At 39.6% G+C, this 14,668-nt stretch overlaps 1 protein-coding gene across 1 annotated transcript; it reads left to right on the top strand.

Annotated features, from left to right (window-relative positions):
* Positions 1 to 300: 300 nt before the first annotated feature.
* Positions 301 to 10,978, top strand: LOC126584349 (O-fucosyltransferase 16-like). Its single transcript, XM_050248757.1, has 9 exons — positions 301 to 361; positions 3,401 to 3,477; positions 3,640 to 3,728; positions 3,818 to 4,001; positions 4,197 to 4,378; positions 4,691 to 4,793; positions 4,909 to 4,931; positions 10,084 to 10,392; positions 10,492 to 10,978. The coding sequence occupies exons 1-9, from the start codon at positions 301 to 303 to the stop codon at positions 10,958 to 10,960; spliced, it is 1,497 nt and encodes a 498-aa protein (XP_050104714.1). The 3' UTR covers positions 10,961 to 10,978.
* Positions 10,979 to 14,668: the final 3,690 nt, after the last annotated feature.

Below are 14,668 nucleotides of genomic sequence, written 5' to 3'. Positions count from 1 at the left end.
AAACATTTAATTCAACTAATCATATGAATAAATGTATACCCATATTTATAGAATTCGTAATTTCATAATTTCATTCATCAATAATCATAGAATTCATCATATCAATAATCAATAAGTCAATAACCATCCATATTAGTGCATACCATATCCATATGATTCTATATTTCTATACCAATTAAACAAAAATTCGTCTTAAATAATTAATTAGGGTTAGGAATCATAGATTTAGGAATTAAAAAATTTACCTAAATATATATATATATATGTCGGCTAGAGACTAGAGAATGGCTGGCTGCTGGCATGGCTGGGAAGAGCAACTTTGCTCCAGAGAGCACCTGGACAGGAGAGCAACTTTCAAGGTGTTGGTTTGGACTTTGGAGAAGACAAACAGAGCAGCACCAAGCTGCTCTCTGACAAAGGGCAACGAAAACAAAGGGAGGAAAAAAAAAAAGAAATGGGAGTCTGGACCATGGGGACAAGCGGTCCCCCACTAATACTATAACATAACTTTTTTTTTTAAAACATATACGAAACGACGCCGTTTCGTTTACATTTAAAAAAAAAAAATCAGATCAGGCTTCTGCAGAGGTTCGTTTTGCCTTTGACCTGGTTTAGAAAAAAAAAATAACACCCAGGACCCAGATCGGAGGAACCAGAAAATTGCAGTGGGGGCTTTGCTGCTGCTCAAAATCGCAGTGGGGGCTTTGCTGCTGCAGAAACAGATGAGCATGCCAGCATCAGAAAAATCTCAGTGGAGGCATCCGTCCCTAGTCCCATGGTAGCTCCGCCCTTGCAAACACCACAAAACCTCACGCGCTTTCAGCTGACATCCACTACCTGCGAATGAGATGGATAGAGGAGCAAAACAGATCGCCATTAGATTTGAGAGACCCACTCAAAATTACAGAAAGAGGCGCAGGGGAAAGAGATCAAGAAAAAGCAAAAGATAAGCCTATCATTATGATTCTTTTTATCTGCCAGGTGAAGAGATAGAAAGAAGTGCAGCAAACGGAGAAAGCAAAAAACCATGCGGCAGGGAAAAAGAAAAAAGTGCAAAGCAAAAGTGAAAAGAAAAAAAAAAGAGAAAAGAGAAAAGAAGGAAAGTAAAAGATTTTCCTATTATTATTCCTTCTGTCTGCTAGGTGAAGAGACAGAGAGAGTGCAGCAGAAAATCACAAGCAAAAGCAAGGAATAAATACCCTACCAGAATGATGTAATTTATTTTCCTTATCTTTCGGAATTATCTATATAAACCCCATCAGAGGGTAATATGTATAAACCCCATCAGAGGGTAAAAAAAAAAAAAAAACGGCAAAGCCCAAAATAAATGGGTTGGCATGTTATGGAGAGCAAAGGCCCATAAGCCCAAAATAGCACCAACCAGGTCATCAAAAGTCCGCCCAGTACTCCCCAATTATTCGGCAACCCGCCGCTATTACCATCAACCAGGTAACCAAAAGTACGCCCAGTACTCCACAATTATTCGGCAATCCGCCGCTATTACCACCAACCAGGTGACCAAAAGTACGCTCAGTACTCCAAAATTATTCAGCAACCTGCCGCTATTACCACCAACCAGGTAATGAAATGTGCAACCCGTACTCTAATATCATTTGGCAACTAGTCATTCATGCCACCAACCAGGTGATGAGATGTACAACCCGTACTCTAATTTGGCAACTAGTCATTCATGCCACTAACCAGGTGATGAAATGTACAACATGTACTCCCCTTTATGCCACCAACCAGGTGATCAAAAGTACGCCTAGTACTCCAAATTATACATGAGCATTACTCATGTCATTTATACATAAACATTCATGAGCATCACTCATGACAATCATACATAAACATTCATGACCATCATTCATGTCAACATTCATGAGCATCACTCATGTTAACATTCATGAGCATCACTCATGACAACACCCATGAGCATCACTCATGTCAATCAACATAAACATTCATGAGCATCACTCATGTTAATCAACTTCAAAAGCATCATTTACAGAGCTCTAGCCTTAAAGCTTTACTTGCAAAGCTTCACCTACAAAGCTTCAGTGCAGGGTATACAAATACCGCCTCCGAACAACCGCCACTTCAGCCCATACGTAGATTCAATTTAAAAGTCTCCAGCCAACAAACTCTACTGATCGAAGACTTGGGGGACTACATTATGTACCATATATTGGGCCTCAACCAGGCCTCATGAAAAATACTTGGGGGACTTAGCCCATTATTTATGTATTAAGGAGCAATCCCTTATTCTATAAAAGGGACTCCCTCACTTTTCATTCGAGAGTACCCATTATTCATGTACTGAAGAGCGATCCCTTATTTTATAAAAGGGATTCCCTCACCATCATTAGAGAGCAACGCCGCCAGCTGAGCAACCGCCTCGCCGCGAGCATCACTCCTAACCCATCACTTACGTATTGAGGAGCGAGCCCTTATTTTATAAAAGGGACTCCCTCACCACCATTAGAGAGCATTGCCGCCTACTGAGCAACCGCCTCGCCGCGAGCATCAACTCTAGCCCATCATTTATGTATTGAGGAACGAGCCCTTATTCTATAAAAGTGACTCCCTCACCATCATTAGAGAGCATAAACTCTAGCCCATCATTCATGTATTGAGGAGCGAGCCCTTATTCTATAAAAGGGACTCCCTCATCTTCAAACGCCGCAAGCCGAGCCAACCAAGGCAACATAGGCCACGAGCCGAACAGCCTCGCAGTGTGTGCTACTTTTAGTTGAGCGTCATTTCAGATTAAGCACTGCCTCATATTGAGCATCAGTTCAAGACAACATCTAGTTACTTCGGCCCACACATGGATTGAATTTCAAGTCTCCAGCCAAAAGACTCTCTTGACTGAAGACTTGGGGGACTACTGTTTATACCATATTTAGGGCCTCGTATTTAGACCTCGCATAAATACTCGAGGGATTTAAATGTAATTATCTAATAAAGGAATAGGCAAATATGTAATTAGGGGAGGATCCCTTATTCTATAAAAGGGCATCCTCACCCTCACAAACCCTAAGCCTCTCCTATTTAGAGCAAAGCTCTCACACTCTCTCCCTCACAAATACTCTCAGATAAATACAATCAGTGTGGATGTAGCCCAAACCTTGGGGTGAACCACGATGCTCCTTGTGTTATTTACATTTCATGCAGATTCACGGCCGGGTTTACGTTGTTCCAAGACCTCCGGTTTTGTGCTTCAACAAAATTCAATATTAATTTGATGGTTTTGATTGAAGTTTTGTTTTGTTCATTTGATGGCGTTGTAATCAAATCGATTCTATGCTGTGTGATGGATTTATGGTGAAATTTGTATTTTGATTGTTGGAGCGCTGGTTTAATTTATCTTACCAAAGCAATGCTTTAAATGTTCCAGCTGCTGATTCGAAAACTCATTCGAATCACTACTTGTTGATTGCTACTAGTGGAGGCTTGAACCAACAAAGAACAGGGGTGAGTTTCTTTATCTGCGTAATTGGGGGTTTTGTTTCGTTTAGGCATCTGGTTATAAGTAGTTCTTGTTTAGCTCTAATTGATTGGACTTGTACGTTGTAACTGTGCATATTTTCGCTGTTGGTTCAGTGCCTGATGCTTCCTTTACTGGTTGTGTTGCAGATAACAGATGCTGTCGTTGCAGCTTATATCTTGAACGCTACTCTTGTTGTTCCCAAGCTGGACCAGAAATCGTATTGGAAGGATTCCAGGTCAGTTTCATATTACAGTTGAAGAACTACTGTCAATGTAAGGGGTATAGTCAGCGTATTTATAATGCAAATTGGGGTATTTGTTGCAGCAACTTCGATGAAATCTTTGATGTAGACTGGTTTATATCATCTCTCTCAAAAGATGTTAAAATCATTAAGGAGCTTCCAACAAAGGGAGGGAAACCAATGAGTGTGCATACCACGCGAGTCCCAAGGAAGTGTAATGAAAAATGTTACCAGAACCGCTTGGTGCCCGTTCTTGATAAAAAGCATGTAAGTGTCTTGCTGAAGAATGTAGCACATTTTCTTTCCAAGAATTATCATATGCTTTCGGGATTGTGTAAGGTGTATGATATTTACAGTGGTTGTGCATTTGACCTCTGAAAAAAAAAATTGTTGGCGCTTGAATGAGTGGCTTTTCAGGTTACATAGAATTGACAGTTGCAGGTGATGCTTTCTAATGTGCAGGCTGTTCAGCTCACAAAATTTGATTACAGACTTTCAAATAGGTTGGATTCAGATTTACAAAAGCTGAGATGTAGAGCCAATTATCAAGCCTTGAAATTTACCGACACAATTAGTGAAATGGGTAAAAAGTTGGTTGAGAGAATGAGAATGAAAAGCAAGCATTTCATTGCCCTACATCTGAGGTAAACTGCAATTTATTTTTAACTTATTGAGTAATTTTGCCCAGTATACTATGAGTAAGCTATGCCTTCGACAGAATTGCTTGTGCAGATGTTAATTGTTTTTTGTCTTAGTTTACTGCAATTGATACAATGAGTATTAATGTATGTTCCTTCCTGAAAAAATGTCGAACTTTCTGTTTTCTCAGAATAATATGCTTGGGTGGGTTGTAATGTACAAAAACCTCTGTTTAGGTTATTTTGATGGTTGTTAGTGTTTTCCGAGAAATTGGAGTACGTAGAAAAAGTTTGTGATATTGGTTGGTCATGTTATAGGTTTGAGCCTGATATGCTGGCGTTTTCTGGATGCGATTATGGTGGGGGAGAAAAGGAAAGGAAAGAACTTGGCAAACTTCGGAAAAGGTGGAAAACTTTACATGTAAGGCTTCACTAATGAGTAATGACTTGATTAATGCCGTTCAGTAATTACCTGTGTTATATAATTTGTCTCTGCATCACAATTACATTATTTTATGGGGCTACATTGCGTGCAGGCAAGCAACCCTGACAAGGTACGAAGACAATAGAATTTTTTACGGGATAATTTCTTGTATTACTTCCTTGAAATATATATAAATACAATCCTTGTTCTATAAGGAAACTAAAAATAAAAAAAGACACAACAAATAATCCTTCCTAAAAAAGGATTCCTAATATTTACAATATATTTATATACTTATTTTTGAAGACTCACGTTTACACTTCCCCTCAAGTTGGTGCATAGATATCACACATGCCCAACTTGACAAGTGAGTCACCAAACTTTCGTCCACACACTGCATGAGTAAGAACATCTGCAAGTTGCTCCTCTGACTTTACAAACAGTATTGATACAATCTTCTTTTCAAGCTTCTCTTTAATAGATGTCAATCCACCTCCACATGCTTCGTTCGATCATGCTGCACTGGATTATCAGCGATATCTCTTGCGGACTTGTTGTCACAATACAACTTCATAGTCTCCTCTGGTTTAAACCCAAGTCCTAAAAGAAGTTTTCGTAGCCAAAGGATTTCACAAATTCCTTGAGCCATTCCTTTATATTCGGCCTTAGCTGAAGATCGTGATACCACCTTCTGTTTCTTACTTCGCCATGTCACCAAATTTCCTCCAACAAAAGTAAAATACCCAGAAGTAGACCGTCTATCAGTCACATCACCTGCCCAATCTGCAACAGTAAACCCTTCAATTCTCAAATGCCCGTGTTTCCCATACAATACTCCTTTTTCCAGGTGCCGACTTCAAGTATGCCAAGATACGCATAACAGCAGCCATGTGATCCACATTTGGTGAATGCATGAACTGACTCACAACACTTACAGCATAAGCAATATCAGGACGAGTATGAGCCAAATAAATAAGTCTCCCTACAAGCCTCTGATATCTACCCTTGTCAACCGATCTCTGACTTGGATTCAAATCCAAATGATGCTTCTCAACAATAGGAGTGTCTACTGGCTTACATCCCAACATACCAGTCTCTTTTAATAAATCCAGCACATACTTACGTTGAGACAAGAAGATACCTTTAGGTGAGCGAGCAACTTCAACTCCCAGAAAATATTTCAAATCTCCTAAATCCTTCATTTCAAATTCGGCTGCAAGGTTTCCTTGCAACTTGGACATCTCATCAACATCATCTCCTGTTATAATCATGTCATCTACATAGATAATCAAGGCTGTTACTTTATTTTGTTTACGTTTTACAAATAACGTATGATCAGAATGACTCTGACGATATCCATTCTTTCTCTTCACTTGAGTAAATCTATCAAACCATGCACGAGGCGATTGCTTAAGCCCATAAAGTGACTTACGCAAACGACATACTCTAGTATTCCCACCATTGCTATATCCAGGAGGAAAATCCATATATACTTCTTCCTCCAAATTCCCTTGGAGAAACGCATTCTTCACATCAAACTGTTTTAATGGCCAATCCATATTTGCAGCTAAAGAGATAAGAACACGTACCGTATTCATCTTGGCAACCGGGGAGAAAGTCTCTTGATAATCCACCCCATATGTTTGAGTATACCTTTAGCCACCAACCTTGCTTTGTATCTGTCGACCGTTCCATCAACCTTATATTTAACTATAAATACCCATCGGCATCCCACGGTCTTCTTTCCTGCGGGTAGCATCATCACCTCCAAAGTATTATTTTTCTGTAATGCCAACTTCTCCTCATCCATTGCTTTCGCCCACTTTGGATCTTTAGAGCTTCCTCCACTCAAGTTGGTACTTGAATAGACTCCATATTGCTCACCAAGGTCTGACGTTCTGGTGCAAGCTTGTTACATGATACATAATTGGCCATCGAATACTTCACCTTCCCTTCAGGAGAAAACCTATCAGGAGGCACACCTCGATTTTGTCTCGGTGGCAATTTATAAGTACTCACATTATTACTTGGATCAGTTACACAATCATTTACAATACTTACCTCAGGAATATTCAGAGAAGACGTATTGGGCGTCCCGTTGGAACTAGAGAGAGAGAGCATATTGGACTCAGCAAGAACAAGTGTAGTGGCTTCGGCAATGGACTGTTGAGCACTAGGACATTCCTCGGCACTAGCTAGCCGAGCCTCTAGCGGAGGCTCTCTTATCCGTTCGGTCAAATCACCACTATCATCTGAGTTGTCAACACACTCGGTACTCTTTGTACATTCGGCACCAATAATTCCCGGTCCTACACGCTGTTCAATAATCACATCTCCCCATATATCCAACCAACTCAGATTACCAACAACATTATTCTCCCCCTGGTGATCTGAAGCAGAAGGTACCGAAGTGTAGAAATATTCTGTTTCAGAGAAGGTCACATCCATGGTTACATACATATGCCGGGTTTCAGGATGGTAACACTGATACCCCTTTTTGTGAAAAGAAAAACCCAGAAAGACACACCGTAATGCACACGTTTCCAATTTACTACGATGTATTTTCTGAATATGAACATAAGCCACACAACCAAAGACTCGAGGGGTGAGAGTATTACGTGACACCATGGGAGCATGTTGTGTAAGGACTTGAAAAGGCTTTTGAAAACTAACCACCCGAGAAGGCATACGATTAATAACATACACGGCATAGGTAACTGCTTCAGGCCAAAAACGGGGAGGAACGGAGGCCCCAAAGAGCAAGGCACGGGCTGTTTCCAAAATGTGGCGATTCTTACGCTCTGCAACCCTATTTTGTTGCGGAGTATGCGGACACGTGGTTTCATGGAGGATCCCTTGATCACGTAGAAAACCCGACAACTCAGAATTGATGTATTCTCCGCCATTATCAGAACGGAGAACCTTGATAACAGAAGAATATTGTGTCTGAACCAATTGAGCAAGTGACCGAAATATGTCACTAACATCACTCTTATTTTTCAACACATAAAGCCATGTCATATGAGTGCAATCATCAACAAATGTAACAAACAATCAGATTCCTGAAGAAGTAGTAACTGGAGAAGGCCCCCAAACATCAGAATGCTCAAGATCAAACGGAAAAGGTCTTTTATTCATACTAGGAGGAAATGAAGCACGATGGCTTTTTAGCAAGAATACATACTTCACAATGTAAGTCTGATTCATTTATTCCACTAAATAAACTAGGCACCATATGCCTTAAATATCTAAATGATGCATGCCCTAATTGACGATGCAATAACCATACTTCTTGTAGATTACTATCACGGAACACTCGTACTGCATGAGCTTTGCCAGGAACGACATCATCCACATAGTACAACCCCTCTCTCTTAGTGCCACGCCCAATTATCTACTTGGTCTGAATATCCTGAAATAGACAAAAGGACAGGTACATTAGAACAACACAATCCAATTGTTCAGTAACCTGTGGTATAAACAGTAAATGATGTGATAAAGATGGAACAAGTAAACATCGGTGTAAAAGGAGAGAAGCCGTGAGATACACGGTGCCAGCACCAATAACAGGAGCACGGGTACCATTGGCGGTGGCTATATATTCCCTGTGAGATGTTGTCATACATTGAAACATATTCTTATCATATGTCATATGATCCGTTGCACCAGAGTCCAGAATCCAACCTGTATGATGCTTAGGATCAGTGGCCAAAAGACCATGCCCTACAGTACCTGCGGTGGAGGACGAGTCACTATGGGTAGAACGAGTCAGCAAGGATTGACTCGGGTCATTACCAGGAGTGTCGGCCTCATTTTCTGATGGTGGGGTTGTAGTTAGGGAGGCACATCCTTCATTGTTCCCTGCACTTCCACGCTCATTTGCACGCAATTTCTTCTTCAATTCTGGAAACCAATCAGGCACCCCATGCTTAGCAAAGCACGTATCCTCAGTATGACGGGTTTGTCCACAGAAAGTACACTTCAAATCATCTTTATTTTCTCGGTTGAAGGGACGAGAATTTAAAGAGTGATTAGAAGAATTATTAGGACGAGGGACAACAGCTGGCCGAGAAATCATAGCCATGGACGGCGGCCTACCTTGGTTGTTACTTCTACCCATCATAGTAGCATGTCGTTGTGCTTCACGTCGAACAACAGAAAACACTTCCTTAACAAATGGTAAGGGTTGAGTACGTAGAATGTCACTCCGTACCTTATCAAAGATATCATCCAAACCCGCCAAAAAAGCATACACACGATCAATTTGAATCTCTTCTTGAAGGGTCTTGAGATCCACAGCACACTCCATCTTGATTGGTCTCCTTTGATCTAACTCCTGCCAAACGGACTTGAGGTCAGCATAATACTCACCAAATGGCCGGCCCTCTTGACGGAGTCTGAAGGATTTAACCTTCAGTTCATAAATTTGAGAAATATCTGAACCATCATAATAGGTCCGAGCCACCTCTTCCCAAACTTCTTTCGCAGTACGCAGGTGAATAAAAAATCCCATGATAGCAGGTTCCATGGAATTGATTAACCACCCTTTTACTATTGCATTCCTTGTCTCCCATGTCATATATTCAACATTATCCTCAGCAGGCTCCTTGGTACTCCCAATCACAAAGCCCTTCCTACCGTGTCCACCGATGTGCATCTCCAAAACCTTGGACCAAAGAGGATAATTTGATCCATTTAATTTCACGGTGTTTGGTACAGCAGACGCATCACTCTGAATGACGACAGGATTCAATACTGGATTATTGGTTGAGTTACTGCCTTTCAACTTCAACACGCCACTGCCTCCTTCTGATGCCATTCGACTTTACCACACAACACGACACTGTGCAGAAAAAAAAAACACACACGGCAGAAACAACAAAACTGATGATGAGTCACCACACTGCTGCGCAAGCAGCAATACCACACACACACGGCACTGTGCAGAGATCAGTCAACCACACACAGCACCACCCACACTGCTGCACACACCAGCAAGAGTACACACACACACAGCAACACTGTTTTCTGCAGAAGACTTGCAGAAAAACAGCCAACCAAGCACAACGGAAAAACTAGGGTTTCGGCAACACTGGCTCTTGATGCCAAATAGAATTTTTTACGGGATAATTCCTTGTATTACTTCCTTGAAATATATACAAATACAATCCTTGTTCTATAAGGAAACTAAAAATAAAAAAGGACACAACAAATAATCCTTCCTAAAAAAGGATTCCTAATATTTACAATACATTTACATACTTATTTTTGAAGACTCACGTTTACAAAGACATGGTAGATGCCCGCTAACTCCAGAGGAAGTTGGTCTCATGCTTAGAGCGTTGGGTTTCGGAAGTGATATTCACTTGTACGTGGCATCCGGTGAAGTATATGGAGGTGAAGAGACATTGGCACCACTAAAAGCACTTTTCCCAAACTTCCACACAAAAGAGACTTTATTAAGTAAGAAGGAGTTGGCACCATTTTCATCCTTCTCCTCTCGAATGGCTGCATTGGACTTCACTGTTTGCGATGAAAGTGATGTTTTCATCACCAACAACAATGGCAATATGGCTAAAATGTTAGCTGGTCGAAGGTATTAAAACTCGAGTTAACAATACATTTATTTTTCCTCTGGTAAAAGGTTCTGATGTGATTCATGTTTTAGCTGTAACAAGTTTGTCTACTCACTCAGGAGATACTTTGGTCACAAACCAACAATCCGTCCAAATGCTAAGAAACTGTCTCCGTTGTTCATAAATCGTAATAACATGATATGGGAAGAATTTGCATCGAGGCTTCGAACAAGTCAAATTGGATTCATGGGAGAGCCAAATGAGATAAAGCCCGGCAGGGGTGAGTTCCACGAAAACCCAGCAGCCTGCATTTGTAGCGCATCTAACACAAAGGCTAAGGAAGTTCCAATTCCTCAAAATGAAAGTCCTGATATCCTTAAAATAGACAAGGACGATTATACGAACAAGGACAGTGGTTATGCGACAGATGAGCAAGTAACTGAGGATGAGCAAGATTGGTCTGAGGCGGATTATGCTGAAATTACAAATAGGTCTCTAGGGAAAGTGCTGCCTAGTGTAAGAGTTTCAGATCAAAGTCTTATACTTAAGTCAGACCAACCAGAACTCGAAGAATTCTTTTCAGACTGAAGTTTGACGACAGGATTTCCATTTTTTGGCAAGTTGGCAGTTTTGTCTTAACAAGCTCTTCACCAAATTCTTTGGGTCTTTCTGCCGCCCGTTTTGATAGGTTACTTACATGGATGAGAGTGATTTATACAATTGAAGTGGCCGTAACAGAAAACCACATTGTACATCCAGGCTTCAGCAGTTCATCAGCTTTGGCTTGAAATTACAGTAAGTGATGGCAGGCTATACAGGACTATTCAGATTTTGAACCTTGTACAGTGGTTCATGCCAAGGACAACATCGTATTTTCTTCATTGACGATTCTTTCCGTAAGGCAGGAACGTATATATGATGGAGATACGAGGCTTTAGGGTTTAGGGTGTGGTTATTGTATGCGCGGAATTCAGGTTTTACTTTCTCTTATAACTTTCTTCAGTTTCTGATGCATCGTCATCTGTTGTATGCATGGAATTCGTCAAATCTCTCTCCTTCACTCCAAATTTTGAGTCTCTTGTCTGGTTGTGGTTGTTGGAATTTGGAAAGAAAACCCTTCAATGTATTTAAGGAAGGCAAGATGAAGGAATGACAATGTATTTGTCTTTTTAAATTGGCTCTACAACTCGCAATTACACACACAATCCTAATCAGCGAGTCCGATTATCCGTTGTGTTTTTCCAATTTTAACAATAATCAATGAGTCTTTCAATTTAACCTTTTCAATTTGGGAAGAAGTTTTCATGCGATAAAGACAACTATTTGAGGAAGGCCAATGAAGTAGTTATTGTTTCCACACTATTTTGCCTGAACATTGTAAAAAGCAGTGGAGCATTTTGTTCCGTCTACAAGTTCAAAGCCATTATACCACGCAAACTCGCAAAAATGCGATTCAAAATCCAGACCCTCGTACCATTATAGTAATCGTTGAATGCACGCAACAAAAGATAGAGCGAAACCAAGAAATCTGTATGAAACCAACCAACTTTGTTAAACATCTCTCGTTCACGGTGACTAGTCCAAAAAGTGTATGTGGCACCGGTTCATAGTACAAAAAAACAGTGAAAAAGAATAATCCAAGTTATGGTAGCTCTACATTTACACCGCAACACCAGAGACGTTCAAAGCAACAAAACCAAAATCATCCTCCGCCACAAGACTTGCAACGCCGGCTACCACATTTGTTGTAGTTCTTCATCTTGCCCTGTATTAACAGCTATTTATTGGCTTCAGACTCGTCACTTCCCCGGGCTTCAGGCTCATCGCTTCCATTTGCCTCAGTTTCATATCATCCTTCATCTCCTTCTACTTGGGGTTCCTCCGACATGGCATCAATTCTAATTTCACCTACGGACTCCAACGAAGTCTGCTGAACATATCCAGCCGGTAGAAGTGAATGGAGAGGCCTCTGTGACAAGTTTGTAAAAACCAGCAGAGCATTTTTTTTTTCTCTCATCAAGTTCAAAAACTTCATACAACACGAATACGTGATCTGAATCTAATCTGCAGGAATAAACTTTTCGAACCAAACATGGAACTTGGAAAGGAAAATTGAATTCAGGGCCTTCACCATTGTTCATTTTGAAATTGTACTTGCATCCAAACTGCACCAGCCCATTGAACCAGTAAATCGTTGAGTGCAGCGACAACAGAGAGAGCGAAACCCAAGAAACCTTAACGAAACCGATTTGGAGGAAGCTTGATATTCATGGAAGATCCCTCATTGGGATTGTTGAACCAATATGGAATTTCATATCCCGGACCAACAATGGTAAGCAAAGACTGATTATAATTTTTCTGTAACGTTGTGGAGATCATATTATTTAATAGCTGAAGAAATACAAGTATTTATTCAATTAAGCAACACGAGAGAGAGAGAGAGAGAGAGAGAGAGGAGACAAGGAGTCCAAATCTTCTGCACCTAAAAATCCATGTGGCCTCTCTGTGTCTTTGTTAATTGAATCAAACATAATTAATGTTAATTTGATAATAATTAAAATAATAAAAAATAAAGCCAATTAACAAAGGTACAGAGAGGCCACAGGGGTTTTTGGGTGCAGAAGATCTCATCACGGAGACAAGTGGTAGCGGCAAACACAATAGGCCCCCCTTTCTCTTTACGTACAAAGTTTTGTTTTCCACCTATATCATTCGGTTATAATCGCTACGTTTTAACTCAATTTTTTTTTTATTTAATAGTTTTGGATTAAAATTTTAGCTTGAGATTTTTTTTCTTTTTTGGAGTAAAACGATATATTTTAAACTAAGGGATGATGGATTTTGACTAAGTCACATAATCGAGCGAAGAAGCCTTTTAACGGCCGTTGTAAACCAAGAACTCTACATGTGTTTTCCAACCAAAACGAAATTCACAATCCAACCAAAACAAAATTCACAATCCAACAAAATAAAAATTCACAATCACTGGTTAATGGAAGCTTCAAGCAGACTCTCCGCATAGTCCCATGGGTTTACACCAATCAAAACCTTCAAATTTCCAAAATCAAACCCCCAAATTCTTTCATTAAAAAAGGAAATACAAATAAAAAATCACTGATTCCATGTTTTCCAGTCGGTGCAGCGAAAATCCCGTATGAAATAAAAAAACCCAATTTTGAGTTTCTAATCCATTGAATTAAAGATATCAAGATGAAATCTCCCACGGATTTGAGTCTAAACCTACCCCCTCCCTCTTAATATAGATAATATCCTTTATTAAAAAAATAAAGGCAAACTTTCCCAATTTAATAGCCACCAGATTGGTGAATATGTGAACATAACAAACACAAGACGCAACAAAGGAATGCAACCAGCAGCAGCAATCCAAAGACAAAAGAACATTTTGCAATCACTTCATAACCCGCTACAAAGGAGGTTTTCACACAAAACTTCCGACAAAACTAGTTATTAGGAATATTTTGAGATTACAAATTGTTGGAAATTATATATTATAATATGAAATATTGTAATATATAATTTTAATAATTGAATGAAAAATAGTGTTAACCAATTTCTTAGAAAGATTATGTTGTTTAGGTGTATTCCCTTGATAAGTGATGTATACTTATAGATGAAAAGTTACATCTCTTTAATAAATAGAAGTTGAATTCTATATAAACCCATGAACCCATTGGTATTATATATAGAAAAATAGAGTTAATTGTTACTCTCTTGAGAAATAGGGTTTCCCCAACTTTGTTTCTCAAATGATTCGTGTGTCAAATTCCGAGTCGTGTCCTGAGAGTACGGATTAGATTGTTGGTGCAATATTAGAAAATATGAAAAAAAACAATATAATTCCAATGATAATAATCATAAAGAAATTCACAACATCAATTATATATGAGATTAATATAAACTACTAGAGTGAAAGTTAGAATAACTGACAAACTTGGAGATTGAGGCTTGCATAAATGCAATGTCCTAAAGATATTGTTGGTTATATGTCAACAATCTGTGATAATTTATATATGATAATAAATAATAAATGCAATAGGAAATAACAGAGTATAAACTAGAATACGAATTATAAAAACAAACAACTTGAAGATCGAGGCTTGCGTACCGCAATGTCCTTGAAATATAATTTTCGCCCCTACTCAGTGCTTGTAGTTCTACAGACGTCTGCTTCACCAGGATTCAACGATCTAAGTTAGAAATTCCAGCACCGGAAAATTGACTTCTGGCGAATATTAATGTGGTTCTCTCAGTAAGGATGTTTATGATTGCAGGAGA

The sequence above is a fragment of the Malus sylvestris genome, chromosome 10, assembly GCF_916048215.2.
Source record: "Malus sylvestris chromosome 10, drMalSylv7.2, whole genome shotgun sequence".
Classification (NCBI taxonomy): Eukaryota; Viridiplantae; Streptophyta; class Magnoliopsida; order Rosales; family Rosaceae; genus Malus; species Malus sylvestris.
This window is presented reverse-complemented; position numbering and strand designations above follow the sequence as displayed.